General features: G+C 43.9%; 1 protein-coding gene across 1 annotated transcript in view; it reads right to left on the reverse strand.

Moving 5' to 3' along the window:
• The window catches only part of COL13A1 (collagen type XIII alpha 1 chain), a 122,967-nt gene that overhangs the window by 7,857 nt on the left and 88,033 nt on the right, over positions 1 to 27,077 (reverse strand). Inside the window, exons 27-35 of the mRNA XM_069071460.1 lie at positions 25,224 to 25,322; positions 23,670 to 23,714; positions 22,040 to 22,081; positions 19,625 to 19,651; positions 18,045 to 18,125; positions 13,417 to 13,452; positions 9,612 to 9,665; positions 6,773 to 6,826; positions 4,544 to 4,579 (exon numbers count right to left, since the gene is read on the reverse strand). Of these exons, the coding sequence (XP_068927561.1) occupies positions 4,544 to 4,579; positions 6,773 to 6,826; positions 9,612 to 9,665; positions 13,417 to 13,452; positions 18,045 to 18,125; positions 19,625 to 19,651; positions 22,040 to 22,081; positions 23,670 to 23,714; positions 25,224 to 25,322 (474 nt within the window). The remainder of the gene's footprint in view (positions 1 to 4,543; positions 4,580 to 6,772; positions 6,827 to 9,611; positions 9,666 to 13,416; positions 13,453 to 18,044; positions 18,126 to 19,624; positions 19,652 to 22,039; positions 22,082 to 23,669; positions 23,715 to 25,223; positions 25,323 to 27,077) is intronic.

The following is a 27,077-nucleotide window of genomic DNA, read 5'->3' on the forward strand; positions in this document are numbered from 1 at the left end:
TGTGTGTGTGTGTGTGTGTGTGTGTGTGTGTGTGTGTGTGTGTGTGTGGTTTTGTCCTTAAGGGGAACAGAGCAGGCAATAGGGCAATAACTTGGTGGTGGAGGGGAGGGGCTGTCCAAAGTACTCTGACATTCTCTTTGCTGTGCCTGTATAACACATTCTAATGGGCAAGCTTGGCCATGGAGCTACTTCTTTCTGGGGGTGTCTGGATCTTGTGATGCTTCATCTGATGTCAATTCACTCTGAACCAGCTCTTACTTTTACTGGTGGCTAGTCATTTCCTAATGATGTTTGACTCAGGTTACTCCTGCAAATGAGTTTGTATGTCCTAACCATGCATCATGGGTGGGGGTTGGCGGGGGAGCACCTGGACTGAGGGTGGAAATTGATCATAGGTAATCAGCAAACAGGATAAACCATATGTGAGCAGCTAAGGGGTGACTACATGTCAAACTCTTGCTTTTAATAAAGGAGCTTGGAGGGGCTTAACTTCAACAGAAAGAGGAAATCATCCTAAAACTGAGGGTATTTTAAAGACCCATTTACAGAAAGTAGAAAAGTTCCCAACTCACCTCCCAAACCCTCAGAGTTACATAAAATGAGATGAAAGAGGATTGGTCAAAGAGAGGGTTTTATTCAGCATGTGTCAGGGGTTAGAAAGTACAAATAAAATCAAGCAACAGAGATGTCTAAAAAAAGTGGAAAATAAAAGAGTTTAGATAAAATAAACTCAAAATTGGAAAAAGAATGGACGGGAAAGGGAGATGGCTAGGAGAAATTGTCTACAGGGGGAAAAAGTTTCCATGGATGTAGAGGGAAGAGGAAGGAAGATCCAGGCCAAAAAAAGGCAGCAGGGACAAAGGTAAGGGGACAAGAGGGACCTGTTGAGGTAAGAAACAAACACACAGCACATGTTCCACATGCCAGACAGAGCATTTCAGAAAGTGACTGTCTTAGCTTGGATGGATGACCATCAGACTTTTTCTGTTGGGTGATTCAAAGGCTACACGATGGCATCTACACTGGTGTGGTTACTGCCACCAGTTTTAGGCAGAAGATGTTAGTTTCCAAACTAAAAATTGCACATGGGCCAAATTCCTGGAGAACTTCTGGGTAGAGAAGACAGATGATGTTTATACAACTGAAATTTAAGACATTATTATTTTGTCTGGTGTCTGTCCTACTTGGAAAATGTTAATATTTTTGGCATTGAGTCTTAGAATGACTATTGAAACTTTCTTTACTAGAAGAGGACCAAGAACTATCTTAAAATTTTTTTAGAATGTTTGCTCTTTGAGGGCAGGAAATGTTTAATTTCTATTTTGTTAACCTCAAGGCCTGGCACATAGTAGGCACTTAAAAATACTTGCTGAATTTAATTGAATTAATAGAGAGGAAAAAGAACATGATTTCTTAGACTGGACTTTCAACAAATCACATGAACATCAGAATTTCCCTGCCTTGGATCAGTCCTATGATCTATCCAGCCCAGCAGAGAAAATTAAGATCTTGATGGCCAAACTTGGGAGCTAAACAGGACATTTTTTTCAATGATTTAGAAATACTGTCTTTGGAGTAAGTCAGTGGATCCTTTGTAGGACTTTCCAATGAAGATATGAGCAATTTCCTACTATTTTTCAGACTTTCCTTTTGTTAAATAAGCCATTGCTAATTTGCAAGCAGGAGGGGAAAGGCCACTGTCAAATTCTAAGACAGTAAAGGGAAGGCATTCCTGCTATGGGCCAACATTTTTAAATAGCAATTTCATGAATTTCACTTAAACTGCATTGTCTACTTTCAGTACCATCTTTGAGAAGGTGGGGTAACGACTTTACCCTTGGCTTCTCTGCCAAATGTAGCCTGAGCCTTACCATCCCATGGCTGCCTATGAAGATCTCAAAAGAAATCATGGGCTTCATGGTTTCTCTGACCTCAAACCAACAGAAAGAGTTAAGGGAAGTTAGTTTGAATAATTTAGCAATAGCAATAACAATTAGGTGAAACCCAAACTCAAAAGAAAGGAGATAGGAAGGATGTTAATAAGTCAAACTGTAGGTGGAATGATCACACTTGTTTGGAACCATAAAGTCTTTGTGACTTTGCCCACAGGAAATTCTAATTTCCCACCTTGCCTGAAATGCTGATTCTGTTTCTGATAGTTATATCTTGGTGGGGTGGCAGGGAGGCTGAAGACAGGCAGTGTGGTGCAATGCGTAGTGGGCTGGGATTGGAGCCAGGGAGGTTGGAGCTCAAATCCTCACTCTGAGGATTAACTGAGCAAGTCACTTAACCTGTCTGAACCTCAGTTTCCTTATCTGTAAAATGAGGAGTTTGGGTTAGATGACCTCTTTGGTCCCTTCCAGCTCTAAATCTAGGGTCATATGAACCACACAGGCTACCTCCCTTTTTCCCTCCTCCCTCATCCCTATTAATGGCCAGGATTAAGATGACCAAGCCTGCATTGTTTGTGATGAGCCACCAATTTATAGACACTCTGTAAATATTTACTTAATTGGAATGGAATTGAATTCATCTTCATTGGCAATGAAAAGAAAAAGACAGTGTCTATAAAGCCCCATCACATGTATTAATGTCGTCAGGGACCTAGTAGCAGACTAGCCGGGTAGCCAGCTGAGCTGGACGACCAGCAGTCTTAGCCACAGCATGAGAGGGACTTCCTTAAACAGTAGAGACCGGTACCAGCTACCTAGCTCTCTTTGCAGCTCTGGCAGGTGCCTTTCCCCATTAGAATGTAAGCTACTTGAGGGCAGGGGCTGTGTCACTTGTATTTGTGTCCCCAGTGATTAGCACAGTGCTTGGCACACAGTAAGTATTTAATAAATGTTTTTATCTATCTATCTATCTATCTATCTATCTATCTATCTATCTATCTATCTATCTATCTATCTGTCTATCTGCCCGCCCGCCCGTCTGTCCGCCCGTCCGTCCGTCTGTCCATCCGTCTGTCTGTCTATGTCTGTCTATCTATCTATCTATCTATCTATCTATCTATCTATCTATCTATCTATCTATCTATCTATCTCTGTCTGTCATCTTTCTGTCTGTCTACCTATCCTGTGTCTATCGATTTATCTATCTGCATATGTATCCACATTTGTCTCTCACTGGAGCAATGGGATATGTATGGGGCCTCCAGGTCATGCCTTGGCAGAGCACCATGTTTTCAGAGAACAGGGAGCAGACAAGAGCCAAGGAAAACATTATTTGACAGAAGGAACAATAAGACGATGGGGAAAGGCTGATCTTTCTCGGGAAGGGCATCTATCCTGTTAGGACTCTGTCATTTGGGATAAGGAAAAGGTAGAAAGGTCACCACTTCCATAGACTAAACACAGCCTCATTATTTTAACCAGGGCATCCAGGTTTTTCAGGAGTGAGCACCATGATGAGAAATCCATGTGAGGCTGAATTTATCTTTTTGAAAATAATCTTAATTATTAAGCCAATACTCTTAGCATGTCCCCTGGTTATACAAAGATGTAGGTGGGCAAGTAATTAAACTATACTATCCTACAAGTTCATGTGTGCTAGCTAAGTAGGCAAAATATGTTTTTGTTTTTCTAAAAATTTCAGACAGGCCACATCCTGGGGTTAGGCAGATCCCAGATTGGACACCTGGGTTTAGACCTTTCTGTCTAGTTTCTCTAAGAGAAATTGCAGCTGTAATTTCACAAAGAGTTGGCTGCTTGAATCACCTAGATTCTCAGACTTTGACCTGGAATTCCTTCCCATCCTTGCCAGTGAGTTCAGATTTAATTTAATGCTTGTTTGTGATTTGTAGAAAACCTCAGTCCGGTGTACTGACGCATAATACTGAGGATCATAGAATTGAGACTGGGAGGGACCTCAGAGAGCATCCAATTCAACTCCTTCATTTTACAGGTGAAGAAATTGAGACTTGCTCAAGGTCACACAAGTCCTAAAAGTCAGAGGTAGGATTCAAACCCATATCCCCTGATTTCAGGGTCAGCACCTTGCCCCCTAAGCTTGCCCTCTAAGCTTGGCTAGGAGGGTACCAACTCTGGCAAGTTTTCTTAAACCTTTGAAAACATTTCTGTCATCCAAAACCCAGCCTCAGAAGGCTCATCATCAGGATGGCCATTAAGTAATGAATTTTTTGGGCAATAGCTCATATACTAAGGTGTGGAGAGTAGAGACAGCACTCACACTGATGATGAAATCACAGGTTCTTGAAATGCCGATGCTTAATTATTTACAGCAACATTGCCAGAGAGATCTAGACACGAAGTTATTTTTTGTGGACTATGTGTGACTAAGTGGGCGCCAAAGAGCTCCAGTCTTCCTATACTGCATTAAGAGCACATCCTTTTCAGTATCCACTGGGAGTCCAATCTCAGTATGTATTACAATGTTAAGCATCTCACTGGAAAGCCCTCTAATTTAGGGTGATTTATCAAGGAAACTTGAACTTCCTCCTTGGGCGGGTCATTTCAAATTGATCATTCCACCACATCCTGAAGACATTAGTAACCAAATACAAGGAATTCAGCTCCTGACTCACCCGGTTTCCTTTGTCACCAGGTGGTCCGTGCAAACCCTAGAATAAATCAGAGACAAAGCCATATTAACAAGCAAACCCCTGGATGGTCCTTGGGCCCCTTTCCTTCCAAGCTTCTGAAAGCTCTTTACTGACATCTAACTCTGGGTGGGTTGGGGGAGGGAGCACAAGGATCAAATTTAATTATCCCCATTTTACAGACTGGAAGCCAAAGGGAAGAGAGCCCAAGTAAATTGACCTATAAAATATAGGATGAGTTATGGGTAGAGCTGTGAATGCTACCCTTGTTTCCTGGCTCCATGGTGGGGAAATGGGCTCTATCCAGGTGGCCTCTCATCGAATCCTTGTGAGCCCATTTAAATGAATGAATAACTGTCCCTGAGAGCATTTTTGGAGCACATGAAAGGCAAGCAGGCCTATGGCTCTGGCAGGAAGGGCCCCATGTTGCCATTCTGTCTGCCTCCTCATTTTCAAACATGTCAAAGTGGGTTTTTTTGTTTGTTTTGCCATTAATCTCAAAGGCTCCAGTGCTACCCTAGGACCTGGCTAGTGAGGCAGCTGAAGTGTAGGGCTGTCCCTCAGCACCATAAAAATAGCTTGGGAAGCTTGATCCATTAGACTGGGCCTAGTATACTTTGGTCCTCTTCAGAAAGGAAGGATGGACAGCAACGACAATGAAGAATCCCAAGATTGGATCTTGCTAAATTGTCTCTTAACTGGGTGGGCCTTGCCCATAAGTGAAGTAGGTGACTGCCTATATGGGGTAATCTAAGAAGCTCTAGGAGGCATTTCATTATCTCTGCTTTCCTCCATCTTGTTGTTGTTCAGTAATTTCAGTCATGCCTGACTCTTTGTGACTCAATTTTGGGTTTTCTTGGCGAAGATACTAAAGTGGTTTGTCATTTCCTTCTCCAGCTCATTGTCAGATGAGGAAACTGAGGCAAACAATGACTTGCCCCGGGTCACACAGCTAAGTGTCTGAGGTCATATTTGAACTCAGATCCTCCTGACTCCAGGCCCGGGGCTCTATCTACTGTGCTACTTAGCTGCTTTCCTCCATGGACCTCCTGAAATAGTTATTAAAGTCTTAGCATTGAATACCTTGATTTCTCTCAGTCAAGACTAAGAAGCATAGTGAGGGGTCATGGGAAGAATGCTAGATGCCTCTGCAGTGAGGAAAGACTTGAGTTCAAATCCTGGCTTTGATACTTACTAGCTATGTAACCCTAGGCAACACTGGGCCACCTTAACCTCTTGGGGGTCTCTGTTTCCTTATCTGTAAAATAAGGATAATAGTACTAGTAATACCGCGTAAATAGGTTCATTGAAGCTTGGCTATATAAAGGTGAGCTAAGACATTGGTGGCTCTAATGGTTTTGAAAAGGATGTCAATGGGCCATATTGAACTGTGAATGATCACATTAGAGGTCTCAGGGTCAGGAGACATGACCTCCCCTCTTCCCTGACACCTTCTGATATATGACCTTTGGGCTTTACTGCTCTCTGTGCCTCAGTTTCTCTTTGCAAAATGAGAGGGTTTGGACATGGTGAGTGAGAATATCCTTTCTACTTCTCGGAGTCTATGATTCTCCCCCTGGGATAGTCCCCTAAAGTTTCGATGGAGGAGAGATGGAAAGGATGTGACAGAGAGAGGCAGGACTATTTTGCTGAATGCATTGCATTGAGTCAGGAGGAATGTCTTCTAGGAGTCTGAGCTTAGGACTGACTTATGGCCTACATGATCTCAGTCAAAGGGTGTAGAGAGGAGAACAATGGAGTTAGTCAGAGCACCTGGTTCAAATTCCAGCACCATGATTTGTTACCTGTAGGTCCTTGGGAAATTCACTTAATATCTCTGGGACTGGCTTTCCTCATTATGAGGCATAGAGTGGATGCCCTCTGAGATCCTTTCTAGGTCTGACTTCTATGATCCAATGAGTATGGGTACCATGGGTGCTGGGATGGGGCTACTTATTTCTCTGCTACAGGGTCATGCAATGGCCGGGTTCGAAGTCTATGTTGGCCAACTCCGAAGACTGCATTGGGTTGGCAGCCGGAGCCCTTCCTTTGCTCGTGGAGCTCTCCCTCCATTTTCTACTCTGCCCTTCCCCTCCACCAAGTTCAATGTCTTCACTTCTTGTGATTTCTGTAAGAGCAGCAAGAGAGAACACCCCAAATGACCAAGAGCATCTTCAGCCACTGAGAACAACGTGAAGATGAAGGAAAACTTACAGGAAGCCCAGCTGCTCCCATTGGTCCTGTGATCCCAGGGTCTCCTTTGCTGCCCTGAAAGAAATAGAGAACAAAGCAATAGGTGATCCTGCCTGACGAGGTGATTCACCTTGTGATTATCCTCTTGGCCAGAACCACTCGTCTCTCCCCATCCCGATCAGCCATCGGTCCTTCCAAAGTTCGGCTTGTATAACCTGACACCGGGAGATTTGGAACTGGAGAGGACCATAAAGATCCTTCAATGCGTCTTCCCCAATGGTCTCAGAGGAAAAGGAGTCAAGGAGAAGAGATTTGCCCAAAGTCACAGGGCTAGTAAACAAAAGAGCCAAGATTCTTCCATGAAGGTTTCCTCTGCAGATGGGCTCCTTCCTCGTCCCACAATCGCACAATTAATTCAATAGAGCCTGCTTTGATAGAGGGACCAGTGGGCATAGTTGGAATGACCTGTATTTGAATTCCATCTGAGACACTCACTGTATGTCCCTAGACAAGTCACTTAACCTCTCTCTGACTCAGTTTCCTCTTCTATAATGATACTAGCACCTACCTCAGAGGGATGGTGGGAGGATCAAATGAGATCTCATATGTAAAGCACTTTACAAACTTTCAAAGATCATATCAGTATGAGTGATTGAGGCATCACCATCTAACTTCTAACAACAGAACAGTAACATAACAGTAGTGGTCCTCTACATTGGGATTGCCCCATAGATCTGCACCTTTGAGTTAGTACCACACAAGTATTCCATTTTACAGATGAAGAAGAGGTCTTAATACTGTGCAGTCTGGTTATCTGGGCTTGTTCCTAAGGTCAGGGACTGTGGCTCATTTTGAGTTGGCATCTCAAGGTAAATGACTTGCTCCAGGTCACACAGCTCTTAGGTATCAGAATCAGAAATTAAGCTCAGGTCTTCAGACTTTAACCAGTGGCTCTTTCCCATTTATCACCCCAATGCCCCATGGTATTTGGGATCAGGTACCTCTATGGTGCCCATCATAACCTCCAGGACAGAGAGGGAAGGTAGGCAACTAGAAGGCATTCTGTAAAGACTCACTGGATGGAGACACAACATGGGTACAAGTAATGTTCCCTATTGACTAGCCTGAGGCATCAGCAGGGGAGTGAAAAGTGGGTAGTCAGAGAGGAGTAGTGGAAGAAAAGGTTTGTAGATGCTGTATATCTCATTGGATTCTCACAAGAACCTTGTCGGGGTAGGCGCTAGTATTAGTCATATTTTATGGAGGAGGAAACAGGTTGAGACATGAAATGACTTGCCCAGAGTCTCACATTTAGGCAGGATCTGAATCCAGCTCTTCTTGACCTTAAATGCTACACTATCCATCAAATGAGAAAGAGCCAAAAATTCACGATGTCGTAGGAGCTGGAGACAAGGGTGGGTCGCAGTTACCAAGAAGGGGGTGAGAATGTAAGGGGGCTGGCCATGGTTTCAGATATCACTCAATGGCCTCAGAGTCACAGAAGCCATCACCATGCTGAGAAAAGAGCATTGGATTTGGAGTGATCGGGGTTCAGATTCTGGCTCTGACACTTAGTAGCAAGGAGACCCTTAGCAAGTTTTGAGTTTTAAGACTGGGAGAGAACCTGGGATTTTGTTTGTATAGGGAACTCGCAGAAGAGGAAGCTCCCTTTACCGATGCAGATTGGCACCTTCTTCTGCAACTTTAGACTTGGAGAGCATGTTGAACCCATGGACCGCTGGCCCACAACTCCCCTGAGTGTGGCCCCAACAGATAAAAATGTAATTGGGAAATACTGAACAAAATAAGTAAAAATATAATAAAACAATGTTAATAGATGGTTTTTGAAGTCGACATGTGGCTCTCAGGATGGATCCTTCTGTCTGTTTTAGTGGCACCTATTTCTATTTGAGTTTGACATTACTGGTCTGGAGTATTAAGGTTAAATGACCCGCCCAGGGTCACACAGCCAGGCTGTGTCAGAGGGAAGACTTCAAGATTGGGCTAATAATACGTGAAACTCAGAGGATTGTTGTGGAAAATGTGCTTTGTAAATGTTAAATCATCATGAAGAGATGGACTATTATTTCTTCTTCTTTGTCCTCCTCCTCCTCCTCATCTATTCCTTGGGTCTGGCAAACTGAGGTGACCACCTTGGGTCACTGATGAGGGGGAAGGAGGGAGCTTTGCCAGCCAGGGCTCATAGACTCATGACTACATAACCAATAGCCAACACTCCAGCATTGGTGGGACTCTAGCACCATTGGTGGGACTGTCTGGTATCCACTCCATGTCCCCTAAAGCACCATATCACCTCCAGATTATTTCTTTCCCCTTTCAGGGCTGTCCTTGCCATTTATTTTTCATCCAGTTGTTACCTAGTTCCAACCCTGGGGAGAAGGGTAGCGAGATCATTCTCTGCTGTTGCTCTCCTTGGGCTTAAGTGATGGCTGGAGCCCAGGGAATAGGTGCTTATCCTCAGACTGATGGAAACACCTTGAAAGTTGTCAAGGCAAATCCCACCTGGAGACCCAGACTAAGAACACCCAGCAACACTCTTGGCAGACTACAGAGTGCTCTTTGTAAGCCTCAAAGCACTATATAAACGTGCGCTATTGTTGTCTTTGGCTGTGTGACCTGGGCAGTTAGTAAACTCCTCTGTGGAATGGCTGCCTTCTGTGCAATGAAGGGATTGTATTAGGCTGTTTCTGTCAAGGTGCCTGGCGTATAAGGGGTACTTAGTAAATACTTGTCGATTGCCTGATTCTCAGGCCCCTTCTGAACTTTAAATCCTGGCACCCTCCATCCATCCCACTGCCCAGATTTGGCTGGCACAGCTCGGCTTAGTGAGTACACTCACCCTTTCCCCTTTTGGTCCTGCTGGGCCGGGAACCCCAACTGGTCCTGGAATACCCTGTGGGGTTTGAAAAAAAAGGGGGCGGTCATGGCCCTGGTGATCTGGGCAAATCTCATGAAGGCACAACTGACTCCTGCAGGCAAAACCACAATGGATGTGGAAGGAAATCTGGGGAGCCAAGGCTTTGTTTATTTTCCTACAGTTTTCAGGGTTGGCGAGGCCAAGGTCAGGGATGGTTATGCAGCTGCAGTCAAGCCCCATAATGGCTTGGGGGAGGGGGCCGCACTGCTGGTTTCAATCTCCCAATTCTGTAGAATTGAACCCTTATGCCTCACAGCCAAGCCAGCCAAGCTGAAAACAGGAGGAGAAGGGCTCATTTTCTGAAAGCGTTTGAGAGGAAAGTCAACAGACCCTCCAGAGAAGAGGAGGGACCCCAGGCTGGTAGGCCGAGTATCATGCAGGCGGGTGGGCGGGTCACCATGCCATGGGGACAAAGGCGAGATGCACACATGAAGAGAAGCAGGCAGAGGAGGGTTCCACTTATTCTACTTCCTGGCCCCTAGAGCAACCCCCAACCACAGCCCTTCATTCTTTGCAAAGTGGGGACCTTTCCCTTTCTCCTGGGGACATCCATGGTCACCGCAATAGGAGATGCCTTGGGAAGGTCTCTAAACCATCCCTTTAGGGTGGTGAAGTAGAAAGGGTTCGGGGTCTAGGACCAAGACACCCACACCTGACGCTGCCTCGATGGGTGGCTCCGCTACTCCCTCACAACGTCCCATCTCCTGCCTTTCTGCTGGCTGTCCCCCATCCCTCTTTACCTCCACCACACTGAGTCTCTTACTTCCTTTAAGATGTGAGTCATGAACCCTCTTCTGCAGAAAGCCTCTCCTGACCCCCCACTGCTAGAATCAGCCTTCCCAAGCCCCCCCACATCGGACCCCTTGGCACACAGGTTTGTATTGTTTGCTTTCTATTTATGCTGTGGGCATTTGTAGGTGTACTTGTCTACCCTACTGGAGTGGAGTCTTCTTGTGAGTAGGGATTGTTTCATTCTTTGTAGCCCAAGTACAAAAAAAAGTATAGCACAAGGCACGTGGTAGGTGCTAATGAATACTTGCTTGCTTGGTAAGTTTTCTTTTAGCTACCTTCATCTCTCTCCATATATACACATGTCAACACTCGTGTGCGCATATATATATATGTATATATGTATATATATATATATATATATATTACACACACAGGACGTCCCCAAATTCTTAGTGCAATTTTGTGCCATTAAAGATTAAAGCACTAAGACTTTTGGGACAGTGTGTGTATATGTCTATATCTTGTATGAACTAATTTATATAATGCTGCTTCCTTTATTAGACTGTGAGCTCCTTGGGAGTAGGAACCTTTTTTTTTTTTTTACCTTTCTTCATGTCTCCTATACAGTGCCTGGTACACAGTAAGGGCTTAATAAATGCTTGTTGGCTGACTGTGTGATTCCTGGTTCTCAGTCTTCGATCCTGTGTTAAGTGTTGACCTCCCACCCTTGGGGGACTTAGGCTGGTCCTCTCACTGTCCCTTCTCAATATCTATGACACCAAGCATAGTAGAGCAGCTAATGTGGCGTTTGGCCCTAGAGCCCAAAGCACTGGGTGCGAATCCCCGCTTCACTATAATTCACAGCCTACGAGATCCTGGGCAAGTCGCCTCCCTGAAATTTGGTTTCCTCTATTGTGAGCTAAAGATAATGAGATTTGTGCTACCTAATTCCCAAGGGTGTCACAGGTGAGCTCTCTGGTGATGGCAGGTATTATCCTCATTAATCAAGCTGAGAGGACGTTGTAATTATTCTGACTCAGAAATAGTGGAATTGGGATGGGCTGGGCTTGAAGGCAGCATTGCCTAGGGAGCACTAAAGCATCATCAACACTCCATATGACCAATTGAGTCTTTCACTAGAGGGAGGTGGGAGTTCAACAGTTGGCATTTCCAAAGTCTCTGTTCCCCAGAGCAGAGCTAAGCTGGGCTCAGTGTTTGCACATCTGACTTAGAAGGATCTCAGGTCTGTGGGCATGGGTGTCTGTGGGTTGGTTTCTGAGTTGTTCAATTAATTAGCATTCTTCATCTAAAAATCTAGTACCAGTAAAGACCTGAGCTTGGGTTCCATCCTCTGCTGGGGTCAATAGTTTAGAACAGAGAAGAAATACAGTTTCTCTGACCCCTAAACACTAATCACATTCTCAACCCACCAGCCCTTTGGTTGGTCCTGAGGAAGATGGAGAGAGGGCACCATTTGCTACACATGGAAAATCAGTTCCAAGTGACTGTGCTGGTCAGTGAGTATTTAAATACAATACAATACAATTGCCTTGGAGGATGGGATAGACTGAAAGACCAGCGAGCTGCCATTTTGTAGTGTGACCTTGGACCTTCTCTGCAAAATGAGCTGAACTCTAAGACTTCTTCCAGCTCACATATCCTATGTTCCAAGGTCCCTTTTACCTCTGACATTCAGTTATCTATTCTAAGGATCCTTCCTGCTCTAACATTCCATGTCCCTTTTTATCCTGGAAATTCTGCTCTCCCTTCTTTGACATTCTTTGAAGATATTTTTTAAACTTCCTAATGATTAGGGAAACTCAAATTGTTCTTCGCTATGAATCATTTATAGGTTAACATGTATTCTGTTGGTGAGGGGTCATCAAGGTTAAACTAGGAGGTATTTTGAAGCAGGTCTCAATGAAGAAAGTAAGTAAACAATACTTCCCAAGCCCTCCACCTTAGGTCACAGACTAGTAACTGCTAATGACTATTAACCATGGGCAAGGAAGAGATGAACACAGCTCAAAGCATGAGGATGGGGTAAATAGTGTAATGGGGACATGCAGAGGATGTCTCTGATCCCTTTCAGTAGGTAAGATAACCTGGGTGGGAGAAGTATTGTGAAGAGGCAATGACCCTCAAAATCTGCTTCAAAATCAAGCATGTGTATGGGCAAATCTCTATCTGATCATCCTGACCTGAGGATAATTGATGGGAATATTTAGGCTGGGGTCAGGCAGGATGATTGATGAATTCCAATTCAGGATTACAGAGCCTAGAAACAGTTCTAACAGTGTGGTATTAGGGAAAACAGTCTTGGGAAATAAAAAATTTTACTTCTCTGGGCTTTACCTTTCTTTCTTTTTTTTTTTTGAGGGCAATTGGGGTTAAGTGACTTGCCCAAGGTCACATGGCTAGTTTTTGTATTAAGTGTCTGAGGCCGTATTTGAACTCAGGTCATCCTGACTCCAGGGCTGGTGCTCTATTCACTGCGCCACCTAGCCGCCCCTTTCACCTTTCTTAAGAGATGGTTTTGAAGGAAGTTTTGCATTGTGATATTCTGTATTCTCTATTCTAAGGTTCCATCCAGCTCTGACATTCCATGTTCTAAAGAACCTTCCAGTTCTAACATTCTGTGTTCTTCCACTTCTGACACTCTGTGTTCTAAGATCCCTTCCAACTTGAATACTGGAAAACAAAGTCCCTTCCAATTTGACATCCTACATTCTATGTTCTAAGGACTCTCCCATCTCAACATTTCATGTTCTATGTTCTGAACTTTCCTCCCTTGCATTCAATAATTATGTGAACCATTTGACTCAGAAGAATTGTGATAATGCTTTCATATTAAGCTCAACTGATTCCTTAATGTTGGTTGTGGGAAAATGTAGCGACTCACAGTATAAACAAGGCTACAGTGGGACAGACAAGACAAATCACAGGCTTGGGGTTGGGGTGGAGGGAGGTGAGATAATGGAGAAACGAGACTCACCGGTGGCCCAGGCCTGCCGTCCAAACCTGAAGCACCCTGGACAGAAGGGAAGGGTTTAACAAAAAGAAGGCAGGGAGGAACGGGAGGGTGTTGGGGTGGGGAGAGGGAAGGAGAGAAAAGGACATGGGGAGGGAAGAAGTGAGTGAAGCAATGACTTTAGACAAACATAACGCTCGTAATCAAACAAAACGGGAAAATAAGCTCTCAAGGACAGGTGATGATATTGACATGGAAATCAACAACAACATGGAGACACTGGATGCAGTGTGGGCTGACCAGGCAGGGCTCTCTGCAGGGAATGTAGGAAGGAGGCCAAAGTGGTCCTCGGGGTCCTTCCCACTTCCCTGTCCCTCCTTCCATAACTCTACCCCATTTCCCTCCATGCTCTGAATCCCCCATCAAATTTATGCAACCAAGCAGTGTAGTAGAATGGAGAGAATGCTGGATTGTAGAATCAGGGGTCTTGGGTTTGAGTCCTGTTTGTGTCACTAACTACATGACCTTGAGCAAGTCACAAGCTCTCTGGGCATCACTTTCTTCCTCTGCAAAATGAAAAGGTCCTTCTGATCTCTCAAGGTCAGAGTTGGAGAGGGAAGTCATGGTCACCACTTGTGAGACATGCCCCTGACAAAGGGAAAGGCCAAGAAAGAGAGGGAGAAAGAGGAGGAGAGGAGCAAGGAGGGAGGGAGGGAGAGAGAGAGAGAGAGAGAGAGAGAGAGAGAGAGAGAGAGAGAGAGAGAGAGAGAGAGAGAGAGAGAGAGAGAGCTGGTCTCCGTCAGGAACACCCGGATTCCAATCCTGCCTCTGATATTCACTGGCTGTGTGACCCTGGTCAAGTCTTCTCACAGTACTCCACTGCTCCCAGGATACTTTCTAAATCTAAAAGTTGCAGGGTAGGTGCCGATCTGAATTGGTAGAGGGAATTTCCTCCTTCGGGAATGTGATTACAATTCTGATCTAAATAAGTCATTAAGCCTGTCTATTAAGGCATAGAAAAGGTTGGGAGGGAGATGACATTAATAACATCATGGATCCTTGAAGTAATATGATGCTGGGGCTTAATGTGTTCTCACCTTTGGGGTTGATTTTTGTTTTCCTAGAGGATCACAGGGTGGGGGAAATGTTTAAGTCAATGGGATGAATCCAGAATGGTGGAATTATTGCCACTGTAGCACCTAAGTTAGGGGCAATGCCTAAATTTGGGGCAGTGCCATTCTTACACCCTCAGATCACACCAGGTAAGTGACCCTCTTTCCACTTAGAATGGTCCAAATGTTGGAGAGATGCCTGTAATTGGAGTCTCTGAAAACAGAGGGAACAATGGGCCAGTATCTGCTTTGGGTAGAGACAGCAATCAGCAATATAAGAGGACTCTTGTCCAGATTGACCATGAAGTTAGCTGGGTGTCATTCTCTCCCCAGAATCCAATGATAAGGCAATGGAGGGGATTTGGAGTCACAGGATCTGGGTTTGAATTCTGCTTCTGAAACTGCCTGTGTGGCCATGGGCAGCTCTATTGGTAATGGGGAATAGGAAGATCTTCCCCACCCATTAAATAGCTTCATTTGGAGCCCATTAAGGGAAGCTTGATTGGGGAGGTTTGTTTGAAGGAAGGCTTTCACACCTTTTGTTAATTTCTAATTAGGCATTGTGTCACAAGGGTTGTGATACCATCTGGCTCTAAAAGGGTATATATATGTATACACACACATACACGCACATATACACACACACTCTCAGGTTAACAACTTGCTTTGGGACTCACTCATTGGAGGAATGTTCTTATGATTTGACCATATGAGACTCTGGGTAGCTGTTAAGGAGTCCCCTGGCTTTGAAAAACCCAGTGCTTCTTTCTCTGGTATCTATGTATGTATTGCCTTGGTCAGACTGTTGGATTTCTCTGTTGATCTGTGTTAATTTTTCAAACAATTAGAAGTCCTGTCTGTTGGTCTTTATTTCTCTGTATTTTCTCTGGTGTTCAGGGTGCTGACTTTCCCCCTGAACTAGTGAATATAATTAAAAAGATTGTTGACCCCTTAAACAACTATTTTTCCTAGTAAAGCAGATCTAAAAACCTGTGCTAGCAACCATCCTGAGTATGCCAGTGTGGGTTGCTGCTACAGTAGCTTGAGTCTCAGTTTCCTTAACTGTAAAAAAAAAGGGAGTAGGATGAGATGATCTCAAAGGTCTCCCCCAGCTCTAAATCTCTGATCTTATAATTTATTTACATCCCAGGTTTTGAAGGTAAGGTGTTTCCAAAGGGCAGATTTCAGGGAAGAATGCCTGGTCAGGTCCAGCAGTGGGAAGGTATAGACATGCCTTAAGAAGGCATTGTCCTAAGATTAGCCTCTCTCTTCTTTATCCTTACAGCATAATAAGATGCCTTCTATGAGATACTAACTTATTGCTCTGTCTGGAGATAAAGTAGCCCTGAGACGGTCCCTGAATGGCCATCTCCTTGGAGAAAACAGTACAAAACTCACTGTGACCTCCTTGGAAAAATGGCACCAAAACCCATGTAAAAGCTGAACACAAAAAGTCAGTGAAATATACAGATTTTTTGTTCATATGATATGAAATAACTGGGTGTTTGGAGACGTCTTAAGAAATGGGGAGATGTTGCTGTTTTATTCAGCTGACTGCCATAGAGAATATATTGTTGTCTGCTAATATCTGACCTTGCAAAGGGTGGAGAGGGACTTTTGGGATTTAGAGTAAGGAGAGACCTGATTTCAAATTCTAGTTCTGAGACATCCATTCACTCTGGGACCCTAAGAAAAAACAGCCTTTGGAGCCTCAGTTTCCTCATCCATGATGTGGAGGCAATAATGTTTAGAATCCCTCCCTCACAGTGCTGCTTTATAAACTTTAAATGTGAGTTATTATTATGATGATTTCAATCACAAGAGCTGACTGACTGTATTAATCATTTGGCACACAACTTACAACAATGGAAAATATTTGCCAGTGGTTAGCTTTGTGTAGTCTATGAGGATAATTAGGTACTTGACTATTTCTACATTTGATGTATTAGCAGGAGAGTAATTCTGCCTTTTGCTTCTACAGTTTAGTTGCAATTATACAAATGAAATCCATAAAGCCATAGAAAAACAGAGAGAGAGAATTCCTGGTCTTGTAATTATGTAGTAGTGTTTCTTACTGGATTCATAGAGAACATGGAATGAGGTTTGAAATGTGGGGCAGAAGAAATAATACTCTGAAGGGTGAGTGGTTGGAAGGGAATCAGTCTGAGGTCACAGATGTACTGGATTTGGAATTGGAAGTATTTTACCAGCTCGTGATCTAGACAAGACTCTTCCCTCCCTAACCCTTTTTAAAATGACAATAGTAAACTAGATGGGAACTCTGGAAGTCTCTCTCCAACCTTTAAAAGAAGAAAAGAATCCAAAAATTGACCTGCAGTCACCAGGGCTAAATTGTGAGACTGAAATCAATGCCATGAGAAGTCTGTGGAAAAGTTCTCCTTGAGTGCTGGAAAAGACCGTAGAAATGGGGAAACCGAGGCCCAGAGGGAAGAAATGACATGCTCAGTGCCATACTAGTTGATCAGTGTGGGTTTGTTCTAGGCTACCAGGCTGGACAGCAGGAGCACACTTGCCAGATGTTGGTATTTTCTAAGTACCATAGCCCCCATCTGCTCTCTGATGCCTTGTGGACCTTCATGCCGAGAATGTCCTGAAAATGATTTATCTAGACAGGCTGAGTAATGTGGAATGGATGGGTCAAAAACTTAAAAAATTCTGTGCTGGTGGTTGAAAGTATGGAAGTGCCTGCCTCTGAGAGGTCCCTATGTTTTCTTTTAGGGACAGCTGTTCAAAGATTGCTTTACACTAAAGAAGGGCCAGCCCAAACACGGAACCTTGGCTTCACGTTCAGAGCAACCATGTTGCTATCAGTCTGAGCTGCTGCAGAATACAATGGTGACTTAGCAGGTAGTGAGTTTCCCATCACTGGAGGTCTTTGAGTTGGAACTAGATAATCACTTATGAATAGATTAAAACACTTATTAAGTGTTTATAACGTACCAGGCATGGTCACACAGAAAACAAGCAGCACCTCTGAGGTCCCTTCCAACTCTGTGATCCTGTGATGTATTCTGAGCTTTAAGGAAGATTAAAAGTTACCATATGACTAGGGGACAGGGGATTCTCTCAGGTCACCCTCTTTTCACAGGGTCAATATACTTTCAGGCTCTTCAGAGCTGGGAAGTTGGACTCAAAGCCTTCATTCTGCATTACTTAGACCTTCTGGGCAGGCAGGATTTATTGAATAAGAAGAATCCATCCCACTGGATTGGAAGGAAGGAGGTTTGGGTTTGAATTCCTACTCTGGCACTAGCTAGGTGGCCCTTGATGAAACTCTGAACCTCAGTTTTCTTTTCTTTAAAAGATTTGCACTTTCCATCTCATGGGATCATTGTGATAAAAGCACTGTATGCATATAATTTGTGGTGGCCATTTTCCATGGCTAGAATGCAAGCACGGATTATGAGTCACATTTCTCTTTGAACTCTCCATCTCCCACAGGACAGCCCAGCCTGGTAACTTGTACTCTTCAGGATCAAACAGCATTAACAATGCTCTTCCTAGTTCCCAGACACTTACAGGCAATCCCAACGGACCTCGGTCTCCTTTTTCTCCCTGGACACCCTTCTCTCCTTTCATTCCATCAAGTCCAGCTTCCCCCTGAAAGAAAGACACATTTAGGGGGAATCATGATATGTTGCTCCCCTAGTCAACACACCTTGGGATTGTGGACTGGTGGGCAGGGTGCCTGATCCCTAATTTTGCAAAAACCTCTGTATCCCTGGAGGCATTTTGTGGTCTCTTTTATCATTAGATAAGATGAATGACCAGAATGGCTATTCAAGCTCACAGAACATGGGAAGCCACAGAGACGGAGTGGGATGTTTTTGTGTGGACAGAGCAGGGGTCTACTATATAGTATGATTTGTGGGAACAATGAGAAGACCTTGCTGCTCCAAAATAATCTTTCCCATGAGTTGGTTACTTAATCAATACATAAGCATTTATCAATGTGCCAGGGACTGGGCAGAGCTAGGAAAAATAAGCAATGCAAATGATGCATGAAAGCCTATGAATTGTGCTTTATCTCTTGGCCATAGGAGTCCTCAGCCTTTTGGTAAGAGCAAGCTAGTTCTCATTTCCTTGAAGTTTTAAGTTTGTGTGTGTGTGTGTGTGTGTGTGTGTGTGTGTGTGTGTGTACATTAACTGTGGAAGATTTGGGACCAGACATAGTTACAATACCCTTCTACCTCCTTCCATAACTGTGATCCTTGTCAAAGTGGAAATATCTCCAAAGGGTGACATTATTACATTGGATGATCAAAAATGATTGATAGCTACAAAGCTGTAATCATTGACCCTTTAGTGTGAGTGAAGGATGGAGAAGCTTTTGATAGGAAGGTAGGCAGGGATTATAGGTCAGAAACCATCTCATCTAACCTTATCATCATCCATTTGAGGAAACAGAGGCCCAAGGAGGTTAGATGACTTGACTAAACCCACACAGGCAAGAGACAGAGACAAAATTTGTCTTCTGACTAGAGACAGCCTTCTCCTGGCTTGGTGGCGCCTTTCCTAATGCCATCTTCCACATCTGGTACGGACTCACTCCAACTATATTTGTGGGAGTTCCTTCCTTTCTTCAAGGCCTAACTCAGGTGTGACCTTCCTTGAGTCCCCCAGGTGAAAGCAATCTCTCAAATTTCCCATCACCTCTGAGCTTGATCCCTTTTCTTCCCTTGCATCATAGCTGTTTGCCTCTATGTCTCCTCCTCCCCCCCCATCAGATTGTAAGTTCCTTGAGTGAAAGGTTTGATTTGGATTTTTGTTTTCCTAGTACCTGCCATGGTGCCTTGTATATAGTAGGTGCTTAATATATGTCCATTAAAGTGAAAGGAATGAGTGGGTGAATGAATGGGGAGAAATTCAGAGATAGCAATCACAAGGCAGCAGTAATAGATGCTGATGGTGCACAGGGTTTCCTTTCTGCTGAGACCATTTCCACCTATCTGCAGCATCCATTCTTATTTCCTAGATGTACTGGGAGATGAAGGGAGGCTGCTGGTCAGCCAAGCCTCTAAATCCCTTCTTTAATCCTTTTCTTTCACTGCTATGACCCACTGGATTAAGGTTGGAATAACAGTCCTGCTGGATCTTACCTTTGGTCCAGGAACACCTTGGAGACCCTGCATTTGGAAGAGAAATAAAGACCATTAAAATGGCATTTCTGGCAGGCCGGCCATTTCCTTGCTCATGAGGTAGCACATCCTTCAGCCTGGCCATGATAGAGCTCTGAAGGCTTTGGATGGGGTGGCCTCATACATGATCACCATCTGGGTTCAGTCCCTGGTGGCCATTGCCAGTTGCACAATCCCAAGCTACTCTGAACTGGTATGGGCCCTGGAGATGTGGAACCATTTGCACTCAGCCATGCTGAGAAGAAGAATATATCACTTTGTCCATTGGGACATCGTTTGAAGCAATGATTATCTGCCATGATAATGTGGGTGAGATGACACTGGACAGAGTTTCCTGTCTCATGGGGATCTGGATTGGAGATGGGAAGAAGGAAGGATGTTACTCATTGGCAGGCAGCTATGGTAAAGTGGAAAGAACACTGAATTTGGAACCAAAAAACCTGGGTGTGGATCTTGGTCCTGCTTCTTACTAGCCATGGTCAAATCCCTTAATCTCTTTGGGACATAGATTCCTCACTGGTAAATGTAGATAATAACATAATAGAGGGCTGCTGTGAAGGCCAAATGAGATGTAAAGTCCTTTGTTAATTTTGTAGAACCATGTGACTCAGTAATGACTATTTCTTTATCTCTGAACCTTGGCTTCCTCATAGAGATATAACACCTGCTCATGTCCCTACCTGTGAAGATCACGTGGTTTGTGAAGTACTCTGTAGAGCACCAAGCACTGAACTTGACTCCTCCCTCTTACCGTCACTCCTCACCCACACATAATTGCCAAGTCTTGTTTCTACCTTCACAGTTTCTCTTCCATCCATGCCCATCTGTCTTCTGACAGTTGCCCCGTAATTGAGACCTTAGACTGTTGCAATTGGTCTTCTCAGCCTTAAGTTTCTCCTCCCTACGATTCACTCACTCTTCACAAAGCTGCCAAACTGACTTTCTGAAAGTGTAAGTATAATCATGTCATTCTCTTACTCAACAAATTCCACTGGTTTCCTGTTGCCTCTAGCATCAAATATGAGCTTCTGTGTCTAGCTTTTAAAGCCCCTCACAATCTGGCTCCAACCTCCTTTTTCGACCTCATTATGCATTACTTTCCCTTGGCTAGATACAGTGAGTCTAACCAAACTGGCCTCACAGTTCATGACATATTTCATCTCCCACCTCTATGTTTTTGTATGGTCTATCCACCATGGCTGGACCACACTATCTCACCTTTACTTTCTTCCTTTTCTTTCTCCCATTCCTTTCTTTCTCTCCTTCCTTTCCTCCTTCCCTTCCCTTACCCTCTTTTAATCTCACAGTCACTGACTGACACCTCTCTCACAAAAAAGTTCACCTTGATTTATTGTGTATATATCTATTTGTGTATAGGCTATCTCTCCCAATAGAGTATAAACTCCATTAGGGCAGGCCCTGTTTTATCTTGTCTTTGTATCCCCAGTGCCTGGCACAACATATGCCCTTTTTAACTACGTGCTGATTGATTTATTTTGCAGAAGGCCTGACTCGAACACTGAGTCCCACAAGAATGCTCATTGGCTTGGGATATAGTCCCTTTAAACAAGTCCTTTGAAGTACAACCATGGAAAGACCAACCCAGCAGGGCTTGTTTTAAATGGGTCATTTTCTATTTTAATCTCAATGTCCTCGCCAACTTGTTAGCATGTCAGCAGGCAGACAAGAAGGGGAGGATCAGATGCCCTGCATACCCAGCAAAGGGTTAAATAAATACTGGGCACCGTTCTTGACAGATGGGGCCTGAAGGGTGGTAGACTAGATGTCAAACATCCCGAGCCTGTGGCTCCCCATTTCATTAAAAAAGTGGTGCTTTTACTCAGGACCAACCTCTTCAGTGTTACTGAGATGAAATTCAATTAAACACAGACTGATTGAGTACCTAGCATGTATGCTAGGTGCTGGGGAAAGTGCCTGCATTAAAGGAGCTTACACATATCTTAGGGTGGGGGTGGTTGGTGACAGGTCACTTAATGTGAGTAATAACCAGAGGGGGCTTCTATATGTGCAAAGTTACAGGATCATGGGATTTATATCTGAAAAGGACCTCAGACACCACCTAATCCAATCCCCTCATTTTACAGATGAGGAAACTGAGACCCAGAGAGGGTAAGGGATTACTCAAAGTCACACAGCTAATTGTGTAACCATACCAGGACTCAAACTTAGTTCTTCTCACTTGGAATATAGTTATACTCCATCATACTTCCTCCTTTTAGAGAAAAAAGATGGAGGGCCCATGGGAGATGTCATCACCAACTGGTGGCAATGGGAAGCCCATGGAGTTATAGAGACCATAGTTGGATTGAAATGCCTTCAGCAACCGCTAGCCCAAAACCAATAGTGAGAACTTACTGCAGGTCCTGGGGGTCCCTGAGGCCCTGGTGGTCCAGATACCTGAAAGCCAAAAGAGGAAGACATTAGAAAAACAAAGGTTTTGCCGAATAATTCTGAAGCAGCAGAAGGCCTCGTTACAATGTCATAGAATCACAGGATGGGAAGGGACTTTCCAAGCCAAAGCTGTAGGGTTCACTTTAAAGGACCAGGTCTGAGTTGGGACTCCAAAGTTAAGAAGGAGTAGAAAGATGTTGGGGAAAACAGAGAATGTCCAGAGGACATTCATCACTCCACTTCCTCCAAATATGAAGTACCTACTATGTGCCAGACTCTGCTAAGTGCTTTACAAACAGTAATCTCATCTTGTCCTTGCAACAAACCTTGGGAGGTAGGAGCTATTATTATCCCCTTTTTACAAATGAGGAAATTGAAGCAGACAGAGGTTAAGTGACTTGTCCAGTGCTCCACAGCTAACAAGTGTTTGAGTCAGGATTTGAACTCAGGTCCTTCTGACTCACCTAGTTGTCTTCAAGTTTGAGTCTCTACTTTGGGTAAACTTGGACAAGTCACTTTCCTTCTTTGGGGCCCAATTTCTTCATTTGCAAAATAAGGTAGTTAGATCAGGAATGGTCTAGAGTAAGCTCATACCTGCTCATGAGAGCTGATTGTTAAATTTTCAGTGTGAGTATTTACACCTTGGAAATCGACAAATGCTACAAAACACAACAAAAGTGTGTCATGCGTTTTTGGAGAGCTGGTTGTTAAAACATTTACTAGCACACCCCTGGGTTGGATGAGAAGATTTCTAAGGTATTTTATAGCTCAAACAATTTTTTTCTTTTAGGGAACTAAGCACTTAAATGTCTAATTCTAAAGACCAGAGTATCATTTGTTATATAAATAGTTTAAGAAAATGCAGTCTTATTGGAGTGGATTCATTCTCCATTGATAGATCCCAACTCCTCTATGCTTCCAGAAATGATTGAATGAGTTGCTATGGCCAAATGAATTTACCTGTTGGTCAAACCGTTGATGATAACCCTCTCCATAATTAGAGAGACTGCCTATCAAATTTAGGCACATAGCTAGTCATTGGACTCACACATGACAGCTGTCCACCTCACCATGACCTCTACTAGCATAGTCCTGCAGAGCCTAAAGTTATTGTCACCCTCCAGTGATGGTACCAAATGAACATATTAAAGAATGCACACACATACACATATATATGTCTACTTGAATGAATGTTTATGTGTGTATACACACATATGTACATGTTGATTTGCAGGAATGCATATGTGTGTATACATACACAAAAGTTTTAGCTAAATTAATGGATAATAGAGACTAATGGGTTGCCATGGTAAACTGTATTGTCTTCCCCTAACTTCTGGGGTGATATCACAAAAGGCAGTCGAGTCCTTCCACTAATACTCTTTGGACCTTAGTCATGAATCAAATCCTAGGACAGACAAGGGGGCTTTCCTGGGAGGGGAAGTTCTTACCATTCTTATCAAGTAACTGTGAACATCCTTCAAAAAGAGGGAGAGTTGATGCACCTTGTGGAAAACTCATGGTCCAACAGTGAGGAAAATTAGTTACCCATAGTGCTATTCTTCATGAATGAGGAGGAGGAGAGCCTACCTACCTCTGCTCCTGGGTCACCCTTCTCTCCAGGTTCTCCTTTCTCTCCCTGTGAATGTAACACCTTGGTGTGAATACCTCTATTAGTGTGAGCCCACATTCAACTAAGTTAACAAACATTTATTAAAGAGCCTACTATGTGCACATTCGTTAACACCTCAAATATTTAACAGATTGTAGCATGTCTAAATGAAGATGACCAAGTCAAGTAGGAACTGTGTGACATGAGGACTAGCTGAAGGAAGCTGGAATATTTAACCTGGAGAAAATTAAGAGGGAGGGAGATTGGAAGGGCTGGCTTATTTTATGTGGTCCCAGATGGAAGAAATATTGTAGGACCATGGAGTGGAATTCAAAGGTGGTAAAGTATCCACAGGTGGTCAGTATACAAAAGCACCTCTCTAAACCTTAGAGCTGTCCAGTCACAGAATGGACTGTCTCATGAGACTGGAGCTCCTTGTTACCGACTGTATGCAAACACAGGCCAAATACCCATCTACCAGAGAGATGTGATAGACTCAAGAAGCAGAATGAGACACATTTTTGGGCATGGTAAATATAGGAATTAGTTTTGCTTGACTGTGTATATTTGACAGAAGAATTTTGTTTTTCTTTTTTTTTTCAATGCAAAGGACTAGATGGGAGGGAAATATGTTTTTGTCAATTAAAAAAACAAAATAAAAAATAAAAAAATAAATTAAAAATATGTAATAATTTTTTAAATAACCATCTATCAGGGGTTCTCCAGAAAGATTTTTTTTTCTTGGGTGAGTGCTTGCACCAGACAGCCTTTTACTTCCAAGGATTTAGAGGTGAGAAGGCCCATTCAGTTTGTTGACTCTAGCTCTTTCATTTTACAGATGAGGAAATTAAGGCCCAGGGAGCTTCTGGCACTTGTCCAAGGTTCCAAGGTTGCACAGGAGGTGAGCAGCAGGGACAGGATCTGAACCTAAGTTCTCAGACTCCATTTATCCTCTGCCTACTTCCAAAAAAGGATTAATTCTCCCCTCAACTAACTCTATGATTTCATCATCATCAGAAGCTCCCAGGAAGGAAATTCCCTCTACCAATGCAGAGGAATGCCTGTCCTGCAATTTATAATCTTAGTGAGATTTGCCCAAGATCACACAGTTAACATGTGTGAGAGTCAAGACTTGACCCTAGGTTACCCTCCTGATTCCAAGGCTGGCTCTTTGTCTACTCCCCCCCTCCCCACCATTGTCCCTATGATTCTTTGAAATCTGAAATTTCCTTAGAGAGGAAACTTAAGCCAGCATGGTGTATCTCTAGGGAGCTGCCACCAGAGTTCCCTTCTAATCTTTGAAATATTTTCTGCAGGAATGGAAACTCACAACATGGAAGGCACCAGTTAGTGGTTAGCATCACAGAGAGCTATTTCTCAACCTTTCCTTGAAGGATGGGGGTTAGTGCAGTCCTTGGCTCATGGCTAGGTCCATGGCATGGTTCTGGCAGCAGCCAGCAGTGCCCCAGAAGCCATGATACCCTCCACCTCCATCTTCACCTGCCTCAAGACATTCTCATGGTAGGACCCTCTTACTGTAAATCCCGGGAGCCCAATTGGACCGGGCAATCCTGCGGCTCCTGGTCTCCCGTGGTCACCTGGTTCTCCTTTCTCTCCAGTGGGGCCATCAAGACCCTACAGATTGACAAAGATGGTCGGTTAGTTAGTTAAGCTTGGGATTGGTTATCTTGAAGCGCTTCTGTGGCATGCATTCAATGGATCCCTTCCTTGTTGACGGTAAGAGTGTGCCCATATCAATGATGGGAAAATGGAGGCATAGAGAGGAAGGAATACCCCCCAAGGCAACTTCTCGTGACATTAAAAAAAGCAATACCTACTGTCAGAGCTATCCTTAGTTATCTTCAGTCTCTGAAGATATGTGGATGAATGAGAGGGCCATTAGACTTAGAACCAGAATCTTAGAGGCAATCTAATCTAAGGTCAAAGGCCACACAAGGAGCCGGTGGCAAAGCCAGGATTTGAACACAGGTCCCCTGCCTCCAAAGTCTGTGCTCTATCCAGGACATCAATATTAATGTCTCACATTTGCTTCATATTTCATTAAACTTTTTTCACTGAAGAGTCATTTCATTAAATACTTAACAATAACCTGGTGTACCAGGCGGAGAGGGTATAGGTAATTCATTAGCCATTAGGTTGTGAAGGCATGGTTAAGTCTCCTGGAGGCAATGTGGGATAATGGAAAGATTGGTGGGCTTGGGAGGTGAATGAGGGCCCTGGGTTTGCTGTGTGGTCTCAGGCAAGTCAAGCTACATCTGGGCTTCATTTTCTTTCTTTCTTTTTAAGCAATCGGGGTTAAGTAACTTGCTCAAGGTTACACGGCCAGTTATTTCTGGGTGTGGTGCTGAGTGTCTGAGCCCAGATTTGATCGCCAGGTCATCCTGACACTGGGGCCGGTGCTCTTACTCGCTGAGCCACCTGGCCGCCCCTGGGCTTCATTTTCTATATCTGTCAAATGAGAGGGTTGGTCTGGCGGAGGAGCAATGTGGTGGTGATTGTTCAGTTGTTTTTCATCTGTGTCTGACTCTCTGTGATCCCATTTGGGGTTTTCTTGGCAAAGATACTGCAGTGGTTACCCATTTCCTTCTCCAGATGATTTTACAGATGAGGAAACTGAGGCAGACAGGGGAAAGTGATTTGCCCAGGGTCACACAGCTAGTAAGTGTCTGGGACTGGATTTGAACTCAGGGAGAGGAGTCTTCCTGAATCTGGGCTGGGCGGTTTGTGCCCTGTGGGGCCACCTAGCTGCCTAAGTGGTACAGAAGAAGAGAAATAATCCTCTTCACTCCCTTCCCCTTTCTGGGTCTCAGCTTCTCCAACTGGAAATGTGAGGGCTGAGTTAGAAGGCCTCTGAGGCCCCTTCTGCCTCTGAATCCTCTAGTTCCTGAGGTTACTTCCATCTGAAGGAAGGGAACCAAGGTTCATTAGGCACCTACTATGCGCCAGGCTAAGTGCTTCACAAGTACTATCTCATCTGACCCTCACGACAGCCTTGGAAGACAGGTGTTGTTATTATCCCCATTTTACAGATGAGGGAACTGAGGCAGAGGTTAAGTGACTTGAACAAAATCACAGAACCTTGAACTCAGTTCTTCCACTATTCCACTCAGCATTCTGATCAGACGGTTCTTAGTCCACTGTTCTCTTCATTACCCTAAGCTGACTTCATTGGGGAAGCAAAGGGAGAATTCTAGGGAGGGCCTTTAATTTCTGGATTGAAATTCTTAATCCTGAAACACAGAATGAAAGTGAGGGGTTCACTTGACTCTGACCACAACAACTTTCATTTAAACAGAGCTTCCAGGTTCAAAAAGCATTTTCCTTTGAGCTAAGTAGCAGGTATATTATTATTATCCTCATTTTTTTAAA

Source organism: Petaurus breviceps, unplaced genomic scaffold (assembly GCF_028583685.1).
Source record: "Petaurus breviceps papuanus isolate PSGF00001 unplaced genomic scaffold, PetGlider_PUasm1.0 90825, whole genome shotgun sequence".
NCBI lineage: Eukaryota > Metazoa > Chordata > Mammalia > Diprotodontia > Petauridae > Petaurus > Petaurus breviceps.